This window comes from Eubalaena glacialis, chromosome 11 (genome assembly GCF_028564815.1).
Source record: "Eubalaena glacialis isolate mEubGla1 chromosome 11, mEubGla1.1.hap2.+ XY, whole genome shotgun sequence".
Classification (NCBI taxonomy): Eukaryota; Metazoa; Chordata; class Mammalia; order Artiodactyla; family Balaenidae; genus Eubalaena; species Eubalaena glacialis.
The window spans coordinates 20,158,666-20,178,798 of NC_083726.1; the positions used below are offsets into that span (position 1 = coordinate 20,158,666).

A 20,133-nucleotide genomic window follows, 5' to 3' on the forward strand; every position below is an offset into this window, starting at 1 on the left:
CAAGTTTGAGGGCATGTCATTGTCTGTAAACGTTGAGAAACATTCAGTTGCAAAGTGGTGCCAAGTTTTAGGGTAGAATTCCAGTAACAGTTAACATTGTCTTAACAGAAAAGCTGTTCCTCAACCACAGCCTGGAGCCTGAATTCTGACCCATTACCTCATAAGTACATGCCATTGGTCACAAGGGGCGCTGGTTGGAATAGGGTGACTCACTATAACCTATCACCACTACCACTAGAAAACCAGCTCCCACTACATTTAGCTAGATATAAGTGGAATCAATCACCTTGTTAAGGAGGAATTCTGGCACTTTGGGAATCATGTTTACATAAAAGTTAAGGAACCTCACCTTGAGGGGAAAGTCTGAGATGATAAAGGAGAAGAAAATGTGCCATCCAAGGAAAGAATGTACTTTTATTTAGAATCTTATGTACATATTTAGCCTCAGCCAAGAGCTTTCAATAAAGACTGTTCTTTTGTCTTTTAAGGTATAAACATACACTTTTTCTATTAGCTTTAGGTAGTAAGACAGATTCATATTACTGTAAGAAGAAATAGTCTAGATCTGTTTGCACTGAGCAAAGAGCAAAACTGAGGTTAATATAGAAATAAATACTGATCAGAAAATACATTGTTATTCAGTTGGCTTGTGTATATAACAGTTTGGAAGCTGACAGTACGTAATTTTGCTATGTTTTTTTTTGTTTATTTTTTAACATCTTTATTGGAGTATAATTGCTTTACAATGTTGTGTTAGTTTCTGCTGTATAACAAAGTGAATCAGCTATATATATACATATTTCCCCATATACCTTCCCTCTTGCTTCTCCCTCCCACCCTCCCTATCCCACCCCTCTAGGTGGTCACAAGGCACAGAGCTGATCTCCCTGTGCTATGCAGCTGCTTCCCACTAGCTATCTATTTTACATTTGATAGTGTATATATGTCCATGCCACTCTCTCACTTTGTCCCAGCTTACCCTTCCCCGTCCCCATGTCTTCAAGTCCATTCTCTACATCTGCGTCTTGATTCCTGAGGTGGATGGACCTAGAGTCTGTCATACAGAGTGAAGTAAGTCAGAAAGAGAAAAACAAATACCGTATGCTAACACATATATATGGAATCTAAAAAAAATGGTTCTGATGAACCTAAGGAGAGTATGTAATTTTGAACCAAAACAGTTTACATGATAAGGGAGAAGAGAGCCTGGCTATTTTCCTTCAAAAGTGACTATCACTGAATTTTAGAAAGTCTATAAAACTGAAGAAAATGCCTGATAATTACCAAATAAATAGTATTAGTTTGCTACTTCTGAGTGATTATTTAATATTCTTAAAAATCCAAGTTTTTGAAAATAACAATAGTGCTTATATAACCAAGAATTAGTTCTGTTTAGCTTGTAAAAATTAGTAAAAAAAAAAAAAAAAAATGCTGTGAAATCAAAAGATATGTGAAAGAGTATCTTTTTCACCATCATACTCAAAAGAGTTTAAGGGGAAATAAAATGGAAAATTTTAAGTTTTATCTGTTTTAGAAATATAGAACAGGTAAATCATGCCATATAAATTTTTTCAATCAATGCCTAGATTTTTCTTACCAGAAAAAAAAAATGTTTCTCCCTATCCTGTTCTATGCTTACATTTATGTCCCATAACTAAGGTTACTATTATTACCTAGTAATTACTACTTTTACTACTCCAACATAAATAGACTAGCCTGTGGACGTGTCCATGAAGAGACGAAATTCATGATGGTTAAGACTCAGGCTAAGGAAGACTTTAGAAATGGTCTACTTGCTGGGGTCCAGATTCTGCCCTGCCACTTTCTAGCTATATGACCCTGGACTAATTACCTAATCTGTTCATCAGTTTCCTCGTCAGTAAATGGGGAATAGAAGAGTTGACCCTTTATAGAGTTGTTCAGACTAAGTAAGAGAATGATGTAAGCACTGAGCACAGCTCTGGACAAGCAGTAAATGTTCAGTAAATGTTAGTTGTGATTTATGAATGTTTTAACGGAGGAATCTGTAGCAAGTTCTAAACAATTGGATTTACCAGGCTTTTGGATCCCATCTTGTTTAGAGTCCTGTCGTTGCCTGTATACCACGGTGTTCTCAACAAAGACATATTTAACATACACAGAGTAATTATCCTTTTGAGTTATACTCTCTGTTTTCCCAAACTGAAAAATCTATATTTTAAACTTTGTAGTAAAGAACAGACTTCTGGGGCTTCCCTGGTGGCGCAGTGGTTAAGAATCCTCCTGCCAATGCAGGGGACACGGGTTCGAGCCCTGGTCCGGGAAGATCCCACATGCCGCGGAGCCACTAAGCCCATGCACCACAACTACTGAGGCTGCACCCTAGGGCCCGCGAGCCACAACTGCTGACCCCGTGTGCCACAACTACTGAAGCCTGCGCACCTAGAGCCCGTGCTCCGCAGAAAGAGAAGCCACCACAATGAGAATCCCGCGCACTGCAACAAAGAGTAGTCCCCGCTCACCGCAACTAGAGAAAGCCTGCATGCAGCAACGAAGACCCAACACAGCCAAAAATAAATAAAATAAATATAAAAAATAAAAAAATAAAGAACAGACTTCTGAAATTGAAATTTAACTGGTCACACTCTTAATATTAGTAGGAGGGTGCAGTTTGTAGCATACTGATTTGGCTAAAGAAAGCAAGTTACTTTGCAGGCTTTAAACAGAACCAGCTCAGTTGGCATTTGTCCTGGACTTATCTATTCAAAATACATTTATACCCTCCTCCCAGCCTGTGGAATGACCATGATTATGGTTGCCAGAAATAGAAGTAACCACCTCAGCCTACTTATCACTGAGACAAGAGATTTATTAGTGTTAACCAAACAGACACTGGAAAGCAAGAAAACTTAATTATATTTAAGGTATATCCAGCAGATTTTCCTGCCCTCTAATGGAATACCTTATCTGCCAATGATCTTCGTCTGTCTCCTGCTACAGAACAATATAATGGATTAAAGGTTGGGTTTTGGCTGGTTAAGGATAGAATTGATCTCAATTCCCCGACTGAACAATTCTAAAAATAGTTATTTTTGTTTTTTTGTCTTTAATATTTATTTTATTTATTTATTTGGCTGCACCGGGTCTTAGTTGTGGCATGGGGGATCTTCTTTGCAGTGTGCGGGATCTTTAGTTGCGACATGCGGGATCTAGTTCCCTGACCAGGGATTGAATCTGGGCCCCCTGCATTGGGAGCATGGAGTCTTAACCACTGGACCACCAGGGAAGTCCCCCAAAATAGGTTTTTTTACTCGTTCCATTTTTTTAGTTTTTGCTGAGCTGGGATTCCATTCAGGGTAATTACCAGTCCTTGACCACTGGCGGCAGACTGACTAGAAAGTATAGGACAGAAAAAAACAATGTCAGAAAATTGTGATTAGCCCACTGTTGGAGACCTTGATCACAAGAGTAAAAAATAATAAAAATATCAAAGAGGTGGTGTTAAAAAGCAGTTGTGGGTCTTCCCTGGTGGCTCAGTGGTTAAGAATCTGCCTGCCAATGCAGGGGACACTGGTTCGAGCCCTGGTCTGGGAAGATCCCACATGCCGCGGAGCAACTAAGCCCATGCCCCGCAACTACTGAGCCTGTGCTCTAGAGCCCGCGAGCCACAACTACTGAAGCCCACACGCCTAGAGCCTGTGCTCTGCAACGAGAAGCCATCGCAATGAGAAGCCCACGCACCGCAACGAAGAGTAGCCCCTGCTTGCTGTAACTAGAGAAAAAGCCTGCATGCAGCAACAAAAGACCCAACGCAGACAAAACTAAAATAAATAAATTTATTTAAAAAAAAAAAATCAGTTGTGGTCTTCCAGTGTCTACCAAGCAAGAGATAGAGAGTTGTTGGGAAGTAAAGAACCCCAAGATAAACAGCAGAAACCCATCTTACCTAGGATGGCTGGCTTTCTTTTTCTTTATGCTATTAGACATTACATTGTTTCTCTGGCTGTGGGAATCTGCCACAGATTCCCACAAAGGGCGAGACATACCTGTCTTGATGGACATTCAGAAATGGAAAGACCGACCCGCGGTGGGGTGCGCAGGCCTGGCCCCATTGGCGCCCATATTCTTGGATGGTCGGGAAGACACTGCTGGTTACCCCTCTCTTCAGCCTCTATGTCCCTGTGCCAACGTTTAGATAAGGTCAATGGGGTGACAGTTCACGGAGCCACACCCCTCTTCAATGCTTGCTGCAGTGGCAGCGCTGCGTGCTTCAACGTGCTGCTGGAGTTTGGAGCCAAGGCCCTGCTCGAGGTGCACCTGGCTTCACCCATCCACGAGGCAGTGAAGAGAGGTAATAGAGAATGCATGGAGATTCTGCTGGCAAATAACGTTAACATTGACCAGGAAGTGCCTCACCTTGGAACTCCCCTGTATGTGGCTTGCACCTATCAGAGGCTAGACTGTGTGAAGAAGCTTCTAGAATTAGGAGCCAATGTTGACCACGGCCAGTGGCTGGACACCCCCCTCCATGCCGCCGTGAAGCAGAACAGTGTGGAAATCATCCACCTGCTGATAGACTACGGGGCTAACCTCAAGTGCAGAAACGCTCAGGGCAAAAGTGCGCTTGATCTGGCAGCTCCGAAAAGCGGCGTGGAGCAGGTGCTCCTGCTCCGGGAAGGCCTGCCTGCTCTTTGCCAGCTGTGCTGCCTGTGTGTCCGGAAGTGCTTGGGTCGCATCTGTCATCAGACCATCCACAAACTGTATCTGCCGGAGCCACTGGAAAAATTCCTCCTATACCAGTAGTCCCAACTGTCCACGGGAAGATACTTGGAAATAAACAGGTTGTTGCCTGCTGTACCCAGGGTACCTAGTGTAACACCCAACAGCTAGACTCAAATGAGCTAAGCTAGTTAGAGCACATCCCTGATGGACTGGCACACGTGGGGAATGAAAACTCCTGGCTAGTTTAATGTTCTCTTTAACTAAGGGGCAATCAGAAACTTTTCTGTTTTTAGCTCTTGTTGTTAAGAAACTTTAAAAAAATTGTGAAGTAGGGTGAAATTAATAGGCTGTTTTTCAAGATTCATGATCTTTGATTATCTAAGGATCACCATTCTGAATAGCGTGTAGACACATATAAATCTGGGTGGATAAGATTAGGATGAATGTAAGTATTCCAAGATGGGTTCCTGATTTAGTTCTTCCCTTCTTCCCCCTTTCTTTCTTTCCTTCCATGAATAAATCTCTGCATGAAAGTTTTTTTTTAAATAAAAAAAAATTTTTAATAAATTAATTAATTAAAAAAAGAAAAAAAAGAAAGAAATGGAAAGACCAAAGTATGTGTAGTTTGAGTAAATGTAATGCCGAAGTAAGTCTTACTGGTTACTATGTAATATCAAAGTCAAAATTGTCTTTTTTTTTTTTTAACTACCCCAAATGTCTTTATATAGTCACTGCAATCTCAGTTCAGGATTCAGTGTTTTGCTGTTTCCTTAAGACCACTTATTGCCATTGCATAGAGCTCTGAGAACAACACTAATTGACAAGTATCATGTGATGTTAAAACTTTGTATGTGCTCTAGTTGATATTGAAAAGTGATTTGAATGATAACTATTGCACCCTCTCCCCACAGTCCTCCTACTCAGCAATAGTTTTACTAACAATGTTTTTGGCACTTAATCTGCTTTAAATTCAACTGTTTTAAATTTAAAGAAAATGAAAGATATCTTTAAGCTATTTACCTACATAAATAAATGTTTTTCCAAAGAATGTTTATGATGTTTGGTGTCCTTAAAGTGGCTGTGGTTTTAAACACAAATATAAATATCTCTTTAATGAAAACAAATCAGACCAATGATATTTGTATTTTAAGACCCATTTTATGTACAGGATCAGAAAAACTAACTCAAACTAGCTTAAGCAAAAAGGGAAGTTACTGAGTCGCATACCTAAGAAGTCTAAGTAGGACAGAACCAGGGGCGCAGCGCCAGCAGTACTGGCTGGCTGGTGCTCCCTCTCGCCTGGCACCTCTGTCCACCTTCACTCCTTGGCATAATCATCCACTTCTCTCCTACTGCTGATGAGCTTCCTCCTGGAAAACAAGGAATTAGCAAATAATATTTGCTTTATATGGTAAATGGCTATAATATTGCTAGTTTTTGCCAACTGAAAGGAAGGAGAGCCCCTTTTCCATAATCCAAGGCTCATTTCTGGGGAAGCATTCTGATTGTCCGTGCTTGGGTTTTGAGCACTCCCTTGAATTGATCTCTTTCCAGGTAAAGAGATTCTTCTGACCTGCCAGGCCTGGATTATGTGACTGTAACAAAGAAATAGTATAAGGAAAGGATGAGGGCAATAGGGATTGTGGTTGATAGTCTTATTTATTCCCATAAGTGGGAGGAAGGTGACAAATAAAATGCACACAGCATCTGGTATGCTAAAAAGTACTGATTTGTATATGGTTAGTACTTCCTTCTCCTTTCCTTTCTAAATTTTGGCTCACTTTTAGCTGAGGTCAACCTAGTAACTTCTTTGAAAATACTTCTTTTTAAACACATTAAACTTAGTAAAGAGTTTAAAGTTAAACTTTAAAAAATTTTGCTTTTACTAAGACTTTTATTGATAGTCTTGATGCCACAAATTATATAAATATGCTTATTAAAATGTAGCTACCAAGCTAGTGTTTTTTATTGTAACTACTAAAGGTTGAGATTTTAGAAAAATATGCATGATAAATCATGAATATACTTATGACTTTATATATTTTTCTGCATTTTGCTGATGTACTCTTTTTTAGTGATTCACTTATATGTTTACAATATTGAGAGGATTATGCAGTCTTCATTTTCAGATTTTAGTAATGAAGTGTAGCCAGTAGTTTAAAGTAGCAACCTTTTTAAACATATCTTTAAAACTTCTTTCTATGAAGAAACTTACAACAAACGTTTCATATATATATATAGGGTCAAGCAAGAGCAATTCTGATCATAACATAAAAAGCCAAATTTCTGTTCCCCCTAAGAATATGAATATCCAGTCTGGAAATGATGTTGTGAGTTTTATTATTACATTAACATTTGTAAAGCTTTTATAAGTTATAAAATGCTTTCATATATTACCTCATTTGAGTCTCACGATTTTTGAAGTTTTTCTCTTTTATGTACAAAAGGAACTCTAGTGTGTAGCTTTTCTTTTGTTTTCATAGCAATTCCAATTCAAAATAGCTTTAAATTTCTTTGCTTTGCTTTTCTTTATTTATTTTTGGCTGCGTTGGGTCTTCGTTGCTGTGCACGGGCTTTCTCTAGTTGCGGTGAGTGGGGGCTGCTCTTCGTTGCGGTGCGTGGGCTTCTCATTGTGGTGGCTTCTCTTGTTGCAGAGCACGGACTCTAGGTGTGTGGGCTTCAGTAGTTGCGGTGCACGGGCCCAGTAGTTGTGGCACACGGGCTTAGTGGCTCCGCGGCATGTGGGATCTTCCCGGACCAGGGCTCGAACCTGTGTCCCCTGCAGTGGCAGACGGATTCTTAACCACTGCGCCACCAGGGAAGCCCTAAATTTATTTTAAAATGAATGAGGGCAAACAAAAAAAGTATTGGTGAGAATATGAACCTTGTGCACTGTGGGTGGGAGTGTAAAATGATGTAACTACTGTGGAAAACAGTATGGCAATTTCTCCAAAAATTAGGCATATAATTACCATATGATCCAGCAATTCCACTTCTGGTTATATACCCAAAAGAAGTGAAAGCAGGGACTCAAACAGATACTTGTATACTCGTGTTCATAGCAGCATTTTTCACAATAGCCCAAAGGTGGAAACAACCCAAATGTCCATCCACAAGTGAATGGGTAAACAAAACGTAGTATGTGCATACAATGGAGTATTAGTCATCCTTAAACTGGAAGGAAATTCTGATACATGCTGCAACATGAGTGAATCTTGAAGACATGATAAATGAAATAAGCCAGTCACAAAAAGACAAATATTACATGATTCCACTTATATGAGGTACTTAGAGTAGACAAATTCATAGAGACAGAAAGTAATGGAGTGGTTGTCAGGGGCTGGAAGGAGAGAGAAATGAGGAGTTATCATTTAATTGGTACAGCGTTTCAGTTTTGCAAGATGAAAAGAATTCTGGAGGTGGATAGTGGTGATGATTGCACAACACTGTGAGTATACTCAACACTACTGAACTGTACACTTTAAAATGGTTAAGATGGTAAATTTTATGTTACGTCTATCATACCACAATAAAAGAAATGAAAAAAAGAAAAAAATGAATGAGGACAGAGAATAACAAGTGTTGACAAGGATATGGAGAAATTTTAACCCTCATATTTTGCTGGTGGAAATGTAAAATGGTGCATCCACTGTGGAAAAAAGTTTGACAGTTCCTCAAAAAGTTAAACATGGAGCTACCATATGACCCAGCAGTTCCACTCCTAGGTTTATACTTGAGTATTGAAAACATACATTCACACAAAAACTTGTACACAGATGTTCCTAGCAGCATTATTTATAACATCCAAAAAGTAGAAATAACCTAATGTTCATCAACTGATGAATGGATAAGCAAAATGTGGTATATCCATGCAATGGAATAATATTCAGCCATAAAAAGGAATGAAGTACTGATAAATGCTACAACATGGATGAACCTTGAAAACATTATGCTAAGTGAAAGAAGCCAGACACAAAGGCTGAATATCCTTGATCCTATTTATATGAAAAGTCCTGAATAGGCAAATCCATAGACACAGAAAAGTCGATTCATGGTTGTCAGAGGATGAGGGTAAAAGGAAATGGAGAGTGTCTGCTAATTGGTTTTGGGTTTCTTTTTGGAGTAATGAAAATGTTCTGGAATTAGATAGTGGTAATGTTTTCACAACCTTGTGAATATACTTAGAAACACTAATTTGTACAATTTTAAATGGTGAATTTTATGGTATGTGAATTATACCTCAATTAAAAAATAAATGACTACTTAAGTGTCCATCAACTGATGAATGGTTAAAGAAGATGTGGTATATATGTCCAATGGAATACTACTAAGCTGTACAAAAGAATGAAATTTTGCCATTTGGATGGACTTGAAGGGTATTATGCTAAGTGAAATAAGTCAGGCAGAGAAAGACAAATACTGTATGATATCACTTATACCTGGAATTTAAAAAACACAACAAACTAGTGAGTATAACAATAAAGAAGCAAACTCATAGAGAACAAACTAGTGGTTACCAGTGGGGAGAGAGAAGGGGGAGGGACAATATAGAGGTAGGGGATTAAAAGGTACAAACTATTACATATAACATAAATAAGCTACAAGGATATATTGTACAGCACAGGGTATATAGCCAATATTTTATAATAGCTATAAATGGAGTATAACCTTTAAAAATTGTGAATCACTCCATTGTACGTCTGTAACTTATATAATACTGTACATTAACTATACTTCAATTTAAAAAAAACGAAATGATTACTTAAGATTCCTAAACTTAGTTGTGAATTTCAGTGAAAGCTTACATTTCATATAACTTCTCCCCACCCTCCACCTGTTGCCCCTGCCAAATGACCTAATCTCATCTTACTGTTGTACCCCAGTTACTTTACACCCTAGCTACCGAAAGACTTATAGGTCCCAAATGTACTGCGCTGCACCAGTCCCATTTTTTTCTTTACTCAGAATACTCTCATCCCCACTTACTCCCACATTTTCTGTTTCTGCCAAATTCATACCCATCCCACACCCCTTCACAAGTGTCTCCACCTCTCTGGAGTCTTCTGTGACCAACCCTAGTAGAGTGAATTACCTTTTCTTTTCAAACAAGTGTAGTTAGTACAACTATATTTTTGTGTGTCACACTGTATTACAATAATTTGTTTGCATTTCTGTCTCCCCCACTAAATTATCAGCTTCTTCAGAGCAGGAACTGCTTGTTATTCATCTCTGTACCTCCAGCACCTAACACAGTTCTTGGCAAGTAGTAGGTGCATGATAGATGAGAATAATAATAGATAACCTTTATTTAATATACTTACTATGTGCCACATATTACTCAGTATACTTTACATTTAGTAATTCATCTTAATCATCACAACAATCCCATCAGTCAGTTGGGTACACAGTGTGGTTAAATAGCTTCCCCAAAGTTGCTCAACAAGTACATAGTAAGGCTAGGATTTAAACCCAAGCAATCTAGCTCCAGAGTCTGGGTTCTTAACCACTATGCTATATAGCATCGCATATATTAAAAAATGGTTACACACAAAAATTAATTTTATAATTTCACTCCATTCTAGGCCTAAGCTGCTTTTATCATTCTTTTTTTTTTTAACATCTTTATTGGAGTATAATTGCTTTACAATGGTGTGTTAGTTTCTGCTTTATAACAAAGTGAATCAGTTATACATATACATATGTTCCCATATCTCTTCCCTCTTGCATCTCCTTCCCTCCCACCCTCCTTATCCCACCCCTCTAGGTGATCACAAAGCACCGAGCTGATCTCCCTGTGCTATGCGGCTGCTTCCCAGTAGCTATCTATTTTACATTTGGTAGTGTATATATGTCTATGCCACTCTCTCACTTTGTCACAGCTTACCCTTCCCCCTCACCATATCCTCAAGTCCATTCTCTAGTAGGTCTGTGTCTTTATTCCTGTCTTACCACTAGGTTCTTCATGACCGTTTTTTTTTTCCCCTTAGATTCCATATATATGTGTTAGCATACTGTATTTGTTTTTCTCTTTCTGACTTACTTCACTCTGTATGACAGACTCTTAACTCCATCCACCTCACTACAAATAACTCCATTTCGTTTCTTTTTATGGCTGAGTAATATTCCATTGTATATATGTGCCACATCTTCTTTATCCATTCATCCGATGATGGACACTTAGATTGCTTCCATGTCCTGGCTATTGTAAATAGAGCTGCAATGAACATTTTGGTACATGACTCTTTTTGAATTACGGTTTTCTCAGGGTATATGCCCAGTAGTGGGATTGCTGGGTCATATGGTAGTTCTATATTTAGTTTTTTAAGGAACCTCCATACTGTTCTCCATAGTGGCTGTATCAATTTACATTCGCACCAACAGTGCAAGAGTGTTCCCTTTTCTCCACACCCTCTCCAGCATTTATTGTTTCTAGATTTTTTGATGATGGCCATTCTGACCGGTGTGAGATGATATCTCATTGTAGTTTTGATTTGCATTTCTCTAATGATTAATGATGTTGAGCATTCTTTCATGTGTTTGTTGGCAATCTGTATATCTTCTTTGGAGAAATGTCTATTTAGATCTCCTGCCCATTTTTGGATTGGGTTGTTTGTTTTTTTGTTATTGAGCTGCATGAGCTGCTTGTATATTTTGGAGATTAATCCTTTGTCAGTTGCTTCATTTGCAAATATTTTCTCCCATTCTGAGGGTTGTCTTTTGGTCTTGTTTATGGTTTCCTTTGCTGTGCAAAAGTTTTTAAGTTTCATTAGGTCCCATTTGTTTATTTTTGTTTTTATTTCCATTTCTCTAGGAGCTGGGTCAAAAAGGATCTTGCTATGATTTATGTCATAGAGTGTTCTGCCTATGTTTTCCTCTAAGAGTTTTATAGTGTCTGGCCTTACATTTAGGTCTTTAATCCATTTTGAGTTTATTTTTGTGTATGGTGTCAGGGAGTGTTCTAATTTCATACTTTTACATGTAGCTGTCCAGTTTTCCCAGCACCACTTATTGAAGAGGCTGTCTTTTCTCCACTGTATATGCTTGCCTCCTTTATCAAAGATAAGGTGACCATATGTGCATGGGTTTATCTCTGGGCTTTCTATCCTGTTCCATTGATCTATATTTCTGTTTTTGTGCCAGTACCATACTGTCTTGATTACTGTAGCTTTGTAGTATAGTCTGAAGTCAGGGAGCCTGATTCCTCCAGCTCCATTTTTCGTCCTCAAGATTGCTTTGGCTATTCGGGGTCTTTTGTGTTTCCATACAAATTGTGAAATTTTTTGTTCTAGTTCTGTGAAAAATGCCAGTGGTAGTTTGATAGGGATTGCATTGAATCTGTAGATTGCTTTGGGTAGTAGAGTCATTTTCACAATGTTGATTCTTGCAATCCAAGAACATGGTCTATCTCTCCATCTATTTGTATCATCTTTAATTTCTTTCATCAGTGTCTTATAATTTTCTGCATACAGGTCTTTTGTCTCCTTAGGTAGGTTTATTCCTAGATATTTTATTCTTTTTGTTGCAATGGTAAATGGGAGTGTTTTCTTCATTTCACTTTCAGATTTTTCATCATTAGTGTATAGGAATGCAAGAGATTTCTGTGCATTAATTTTGTATCCTTCTACTTTACCAAATTCATTGATTAGCTCTAGTAGTTTTCTGGTAGCATCTTTAGGATTCTCTATGTATAGTATCATGTCATCTGCAAACAGTGACAGTTTTACTTCTTCTTTTCCAATTTGGATTCCTTTTATTTCTTTTTCTTCTCTGATTGCTGTGGCTAAAACTTCCAGAAAATGTTGAATAATAGTGGTGAGAGTGGGCAACCTTGTCTTGTTCCTGATCTTAGTGGAAATGGTTTCAGTTTTTCATCATTGAGGGTGATGTTGGCTGTGGGTTTGTCATATACGGCCTTTATTATGTTGAGGAAAGTTCCCTCTATGCCTACTTTCTGCAGGGCTTTTATCATAAATTGGTGTTGAATTTTGTCGAAAGCTTTCTCTGCATCTATTGAGATGATCATATGGTTTTTCTCCTTCAGTTTGTTAATATGTATCACGTTGATTGATTTGCGTATATTGAAGAATCCTTGCATTCCTGGAATAAACCCCACTTGATCATGGTGTATGATCCTTTTAATGTGCTGTTGAATTCCGTTTGCTAGTATTTTGTTGAGGATTTTTGCATCTATGTTCATCAGTGATATTGGCCTGTAGTTTTCTTTTTTTGTGACATCTTTGTCTGGTTTTGGTATCAGGGTGATGGTGGCCTCGTCGAATGAGTTGGGGAGTGTTCCTCCCTCTGCAATATTTTGGAAGAGTTTGAGAAGGATAGGTGTTAGCTCTTCTCTAAATGTTTGATAGAATTCACCTGTAAAGCCATCTGGTCCTGGACTTCTGTTTGTTGGAAGATTTTTAATCACAGTTTCAATTTCAGTGCTTGTGATTGGTCTGTTCATATTTTCTATTTCTTCCTGGTTCAGTCTCAGCAGATTGTGCATTTCTAAGAATTTGTCCATTTCTTCCAGGTTGTCCATTTAATTGGCATAGAGTTGCTTGTAGTAATCTCTCATGATCGTTTGTATTTCTGCAGTGTCAGTGGTTACTTCTCCTTTTTCATTTCTAATTCTATTGATTTGAGTCTTCTCCCTTTTTTTCTTGATGAGTCTGGCTAATGGTTTATCAATTTTGTTTATCTTCTCAAAGAACCAGCTTTTAGTTTTATTGATCTTTGCTATCGTTTCCTTCATTTCTTTTTCATTTATTTCTGATCTGATCTTTATGATTTCTTTCCTTCTGCTAACTTTGGGGTTTTTTTTGTTCTTTCTCTAATTGCTTTAGGTGCAAGGTTAGGTTGTTTATTAGCGATGTTTCCTGTTTCTTAACGTAGGATTGTATTGCTATAAACTTCCTTCTTAGAACTGCTTTTGCTGCATCCCATAGGTTTTGGGTCGTCGTGTCTCCATTGTCATTTGTTTCTAGGTATTTTTTGATTTCCCCTTTGATTTCTTCAGTGATCACTTCGTTATTAAGTAGTGTATTGTGTAGCCTCCATGTGTTTGTATTTTTTACAGATCTTTTCCTGTAATTGATATCTAGTCTCATAGCATTGTGGTCGGAAAAGATACTTGATACGATTTCAATTTTCTTATATTTACCAAGGCTTGATTTGTGACCCAAGATATGATCTATCCTGGAGAATGTTCCATGAGCACTTGAGAAAAATGTGTATTCTGTTGTTTTTGGGTGGAATGTCCTATAAATATCAATTAAGTCCATCTTGTTTAATGTATCATTTAAAGCTTGTGTCTCCTTCTTTATTTTCATTTTGGATGATCTGTCCATTGGTGAAAGTGGGGTGTTAAAGTCCCCTACTATGATTGTGTTACTGTCGATTTCCCCTTTTATGGCTGTTAGTATTTGCCTTATGTATTGAGGTGTTCCTATGTTGGGTGCATAAATATTTACAATTGTTATATCTTCTTCTTGGATCGATCCCTTGATCATTATGTAGTGTCCTTCTTTGTCTCTTGTAATAGTCTTTATTTTAAAGTCTATTTTGTCTGATATGAGAACTGCTACTCCAGCTTTCTTTTGATTTCCATTTGCATGGAATATCTTTTTCCATCCCCTCACTTTCAGTCTGTATGTGTCCCTAGGTCTGAAGTGGGTCTCTTGTAGACAGCATATATACGAGTCTTGTTTTTGTATCCATTCAGCCAGTCTGTGTCTTTTGGTGGGAGCATTTAATCCATTTACATTTAAGGTAATTATCGATATGTATGTTCCTATTCCCATTTTCTTAAATGTTTTGGGTTTGTTATTGTAGGTGTTTTCCTTCTCTTGTGTTTCTTGCCTAGAGAAGTTCCTTTAGCATTTGTTGTAAAGCTGGTTTGGTGGTGCTGAACTCTCTCAGCTTTTGCTTGTCTGTAAAGGTTTTAATTTCTCCATCAAATCTGAGTGAGATCCTTGCAGGGTAGAGTAATCTTGGTTGTAGGTTTTTCTCCTTCATCACTTTAAATATGTCCTGCCACTCCCTTCTGGCTTGCAGAGTTTCTGCTGAAAGATCAGCTGTTAACCTTATGGGGATTCCCTTGTGTGTTATTTGTTGTTTTCCCCTTGCTGCTTTTAATATGTTTTCTTTATATTTAATTTTTGATAGTTTGATTAATATGTGTCTTGGTGTGTTTCTCCTTGGATTTATCCTGTATGGGACTCTCTGTGCTTCTAGGACTTGATTAACTATTTCCTTTCCCATATTAGGGAAGTTTTCCACTATAATCTCTTCAAATATTTTCTCAGTCCCTTTCTTTTTCTCTTCTTCTTCTGGGACCCCTATGATTCGAATGTTGGTGCGTTTAATGTTGTCCCAGAGGTCTCTGAGTCTGTCCTCAGTTCTTTTCATTCTTTTTTCTTTATTCTGGTCTGCAGTAGTTATTTCCACTATTTTATCTTCCAGGTCACTTATCCGTTCTTCTGCCTCAGTTATTCTGCTATTGATCCCGTCTAGAGTATTTTTAATTTCATTTACTGTGTTTTTCATCGTTGCTTGGTTCCTCTTTAGTTCTTCTACGTCCTTAAATGTTTCTTGCATTTTGTCTATTCTATTTCCAAGATTTTGGATCATCTTTACTATCATTATCCTGAATTCTTTTTCAGGTAGACTGCCTATTTTCTTCATTTGTTAGGTCTGGTGTGTTTTTACCTTGCTCCTTCATCTGCTGTGTGTTTTTCTGTCTTCTCATTTTGCTTATCTTACTGTGTTTGGGGTCTCCTTTTCACAGGCTGCAGGTTCGTAGTTCCCGTTGTTTTTGGTATCTGTCCCCAGTGGCTAATGTTGGTTCAGTGGGTTGTGTAGGCTTCCTGGTGGAGGGGACTAGTGCCTGTGTTCTGGTGGATGAGGCTGGATCTTGTCTTTCTGGTGGGCTGGTCCACGTCTGGTGGTGTGTTTTGGTGTGTCTGTGGCCTTATTATGATTTTAGGCAGCCTCTCTGCTAATGGATGGGTTTGTGTTCCTGTCTTGCTAGTTGTTTGGCATAGGGTGTCCAGCACTGTAGCTTGCTGGTCGTTGAGTGAAGCTGGGTCTTGGTGTTGAGATGGAGATCTCTGGGAGATTTTCACCCTTTGGTATTACGTGGAGCTGGGAGGTCTCTTGTGGACCAGTGTCCTGAAGTTGGCTCTCCCACCTCAGAGGCACAGCCCTGATGCCTGGCTGGAGCACCAAGAGTCTTTCGTCCACACGGCTCAGAATAAAAGGGAGAAAAAATAGAAAGAAAAAAAGAAAGAAAGAGGATAAAATAAAATAAAATAAAGTAAGATAAAATAAAATAAAGTTAATAAAATAAAAAATAATTATTAAGAAATAAAATTTTTTAAAGTAAAAAAAAAAACGGACGGACAGAACCCTAGGACAAATGGTGAAAGCAAAGCTATACAGAAAGAATCTCATACAGAAGCATACACATACACACTCACAAAAAGAGGAAAAGGGGAAAAAATAATATATCTTGCTCCCAAAGTCCACCTCCTCAATTTGGGATGGTTCGTTGTCTATTCAGGTATTCTACAGATGCAGGGTACATCAAGTTGTTTATGGAGCTTTAATCCGCTGCTTCTGAGGCTGCTGGGAGAAATTCCCCTTTCTCTTCTTTGTTCACACAGCTCCGGGGTTCAGCTTTGGATTTGGACCCGCCTCTGCGTGTAGGTCGCCTGAGGGCGTCTGTTCTTCGCTCAGACAGGACGGGGTTAAAGTAGCAGCTGCTTCAGGGGCTCTGGCTCACTCAGGGCGGGGAGAGGGAGGGGTACGGATGTGGGGCGAGCCTGCGGCGGCAGAGGCCAGCGGGACGTTGCAGCAGCCTGAGGCGCGCCATGCGTTCTCCCGGGAAAGTTGTCCCTGGATCACGGGACCCTGGCAGTGGCAGGCTGCACAGGCTCCCGAGAGGGGAGGTGTGGATAGTGACCTGTGCTTGCATACAGGCTTTTTGGTGGCGGCAGCAGCAGCCTTAGCATCCCAGGCCCGTCTCGGGGGTCCGCGCTGATAGCCGCGGCTCGCGCCCGTCTCTGGAGCTCCTTTAAGCAGCGCTCTTAATCCCCTCTCCTCGCGCACCAGGAAACAAGGAGGGAAGAAAACGTCTCTTGCCTCTTCGGCAGCTCCAGCTATCATCTTCTGAAGTAGCATTTATGTTAGGGGAGTTATGTACATTGTTTTATTTGTTTGAGTTGCCATAGATACTAATATAATTCTGAAGTAGTATTCAAATAATTTCCTCTGGTAATGTTTTCCTTTTTAATAAAATGAACACAGTAAGGAATCATGTATATAGCAAAGAGAAGTTTACTGGGGACAGTGTGCCCAGTATTTATGCCCAGTACTTTTAGAGTTCTTGCTTCTATGGAGAATGATGAAGACTGTGGTCCTGTGTTAGTATTTTAGGCAGATGGAACATCAGTCAAAACCTATAAATGCTGGGACTTCCCTGGTGGTCCAGTGGGTACGACTCTGTGCTCCCAATGCAGGGGGCCCAGGTTCAATCCCTGGTGGGGGAACTAGATCCCGCATGCATGCTGCAACAAAGAGTCTGCATGCCGGGGCTTCCATGGTGGTGCAGTGATTAAGAATCCGCCTGCCAATGCAGGGAACATGGGTTCGAACCCTGGTCCAGGAAGATCCCACATGCCGCGGAGCAGCTAAGCCCGTGCGCCACAACTACTGAGCCTGTGCTCTAGTGCCCACAAACCACAACTACTGAAGCCTGCGTGCCTAGAGCTGGTGCTCCGCAACAAGAGAAGCACTGAGATAAGAAGCCTGCACACCGCAATGAAGAGTAACCCCCACTCGCTGCAACTAGAGAAAGACTGCATACAGCAATGAAGACCCAACACAGCCAAAAATAAAATAAAAAATAAATAAATTTATAAAAAAAAAAAAAAAAGGAGTCCGCATGCCACAACTGAGAAATCCACGTGCTGCAACTAAGATCCCGCGTGCCACAACTAAGACCTGGTGCAGCCAAAATAAATAAATAAGTAAGTAAGTAAGTATGTACGTACATACATACAAACAAAACCTATAAATGCTGTACCCAGCTTTAAAGTTTTATTGTACTGAGTACATGTGACTTCCTCATAGGCATAATCTAAAATATCGCAGCAGAGCAAACGGGGCTATGTTTGACCCATTGCTAGGGAGCAATGCCAGCATTTCTTCTGTTTCGTAGCATGACAGATATGATATTAAAAAGTATACGTCAAAACTCAGCCATAATTTATAATAACTAAAGGTAAATAGGAGACTATATTTTCTTATTTTAGTAATAGTAATTATATTTGTGGCAAAGAAGAATTTTATTTGTTGGTGTCCTAAATCTTTAATAAGAATCAAGGAGCCTGAGGGAGAAATAAGTCTTGTAGCTTTTTTATTAAAACAGAGCAGGTATATTATTCTTCCTTTCCCTCTTAGTTTCCCCAAGTATACTTTATTTGCTTAATTTACTTCCTTGGTTAGATTGAATAGGGCCTGAGTGTTAGTGCTGCCATACTGATTAAATGATTTACTGACAAACACTATGGAGCCTATCTAGTTGACTGTTTTAATGACACCATTAAATTTCATGTGGTTTATTATAGCACATCTATGCAAAGCTGGAGTTTAACCATTCTCACATTTTCTTGTTGTGCTTAGGGAATCTTCAAGACATTATTTTTACCAACTCATTCTTCTTATATTCTTTCTCTGATGATAAAACATATAAGTGAAAACATTCAGCAGACATTAAGAACTTTCTTTGACAGGCACTCTCTTCCCCCACAAAATTTCCATATTGCCTGTGTTTCTTAATGGCCATTCTTGAACTCTCTTCCATTTTAAAACTGCTCCCTGCAGCTTTCCTGAACATGAAGATTTTCTTTTTCTTTCCACTTCTAGCTTTCCTTTCTCTGTACCTCATGGACACTTGGAGGCTGCAAGGATTTAGCACTGGTCATGCCAGCCTCTCCAGATCGCATCTCTGTCTGTAGTTGGGTCTCCATGGTAATGAGAAGCAGAAAGTGCTGAAGTAGCACACTGTGTAAGGACTGGCAGGAGAAAACAGTGCCGTGGCCTGTACAGGAATAGCACTGAATCCCCATGGCGCTGGAGAAGCCAGCGAGAAGCACGCTGTGGCGGAGAGCGGGAGACTCTCAGTTAAGGACGCAGATTTGGCAGATTTATTAGCAGCAGTATTCTAGGATGAACCTAATTTACAGTTAGTGCTTTTTTTCAAATGGAAATCACATTAAAATTTTTTTCTTATCTTTTAGGAGACCAGATGCTCCAATGCCTGATGGTGAAGGTGAAAAAAATATAGAAGAAAGTTCAGACAGCGAATCTTCTTTTAGTGACTAAGCTTAATGTTGATAACAATTACATATACATGTGTTGGTGCACATTTACATTCTATAAGAAAGAGAGCCTGAACTTTAACTCTTAGTCATAAAAACATCAAATGGCTGCATATCCACCACCAAGCTTCCTCTATGTTAAAAAATAAATAAATAAAGCATTTATAATAAGCTGGCAGTATGTCTTGTTACCAAAATAAAGGACCCTGAACTGAAAAATAGAATAGCCTAAATAAAGTACTCAGAGTATTTGAGGGATGCAATGAGCATCTAAAATGAAGTCAATGTGAGTTTAGTGATCAAAAATAGATTCAATGCAAAACAAAAAAGTGAATTTGGCTAAATGAATTATTCAATTTTTGTGAATATTTTAGCATGAAAAGTATTATGTACATTTGTATCATAAGAGTTGTTAAAGAAATTTCTGGCAGAAAGTAATACTGGATTGAAATTTTCTGTGACAGCTGGAGGCTTATATATCATATTTATTGTGGATCTGGAACTTATTGGTAGTATTTATTAGCATGTAAAGCTTTTCACAACTTGGCCATTAGTTCATATACTATCAAAGTCAGATATTATATTTAGCATCAAATAGAAATTGAATTGAAAGTAGTTTCAGTGTGGTTCAGAGTGAGCTGATAGCAGAAGTTGACAAAGGGATGTGATGTGGGGCAAAAGAGATGTTTGCTGCTGTCTACCCCTTGCCTATTCAGAATTGAGTCCAGTGTTAAGTCTACTCCATTACCAGATCTTCAAAATGATGACCAGCCACAGTCTGTAGAAGACTACACAGGAGAATTAGTGAGACAAGCTGTAGTTCCTCGTGCTACAACTGAACTCAAGACCAAAACTCATATCCATCATCTCTTTCCTGCACCACCCACTTGAGACTTTCCTTGCTCTCTTCCAGAAATTCAGCAGGTCTAGTTTGGTTGAGTGACCCAGACCTTCATCCCTTCAGAGATGGGCCTTGGTTACTTTGCCCCTTTTAGGCTATGATTATCACATTTGTCTGTTTGCTGTTCACACCAGGTATAGAAGCATCCAGAAT

At 39.0% G+C, this 20,133-nt stretch overlaps 2 protein-coding genes across 3 annotated transcripts in view; both read left to right on the forward strand.

Moving 5' to 3' along the window:
- WASHC3 (WASH complex subunit 3) overlaps positions 1 to 19,250 on the forward strand; it is a 58,503-nt gene extending 39,253 nt beyond the window's left edge. The window contains exon 7 of one of the 2 annotated variants that reach the window (XM_061205430.1): positions 18,999 to 19,250. In XM_061205430.1, the coding sequence (XP_061061413.1) occupies positions 18,999 to 19,083 (85 nt within the window). In that variant the 3' untranslated portion in view covers positions 19,084 to 19,250. Of the gene's footprint in view, positions 1 to 3,543; positions 3,835 to 18,998 lie in introns of those variants that run through there. The other variant, XM_061205428.1, reaches the window with a different exon arrangement.
- On the forward strand, positions 3,992 to 5,043 carry LOC133101018 (ankyrin repeat and SOCS box protein 11-like). Its single transcript, XM_061205571.1, has one exon. It carries the CDS (start codon positions 4,048 to 4,050, stop codon positions 4,780 to 4,782), a length of 735 nt encoding a protein of 244 aa, XP_061061554.1. The 5' UTR covers positions 3,992 to 4,047; the 3' UTR covers positions 4,783 to 5,043.
- Positions 19,251 to 20,133: the final 883 nt, after the last annotated feature.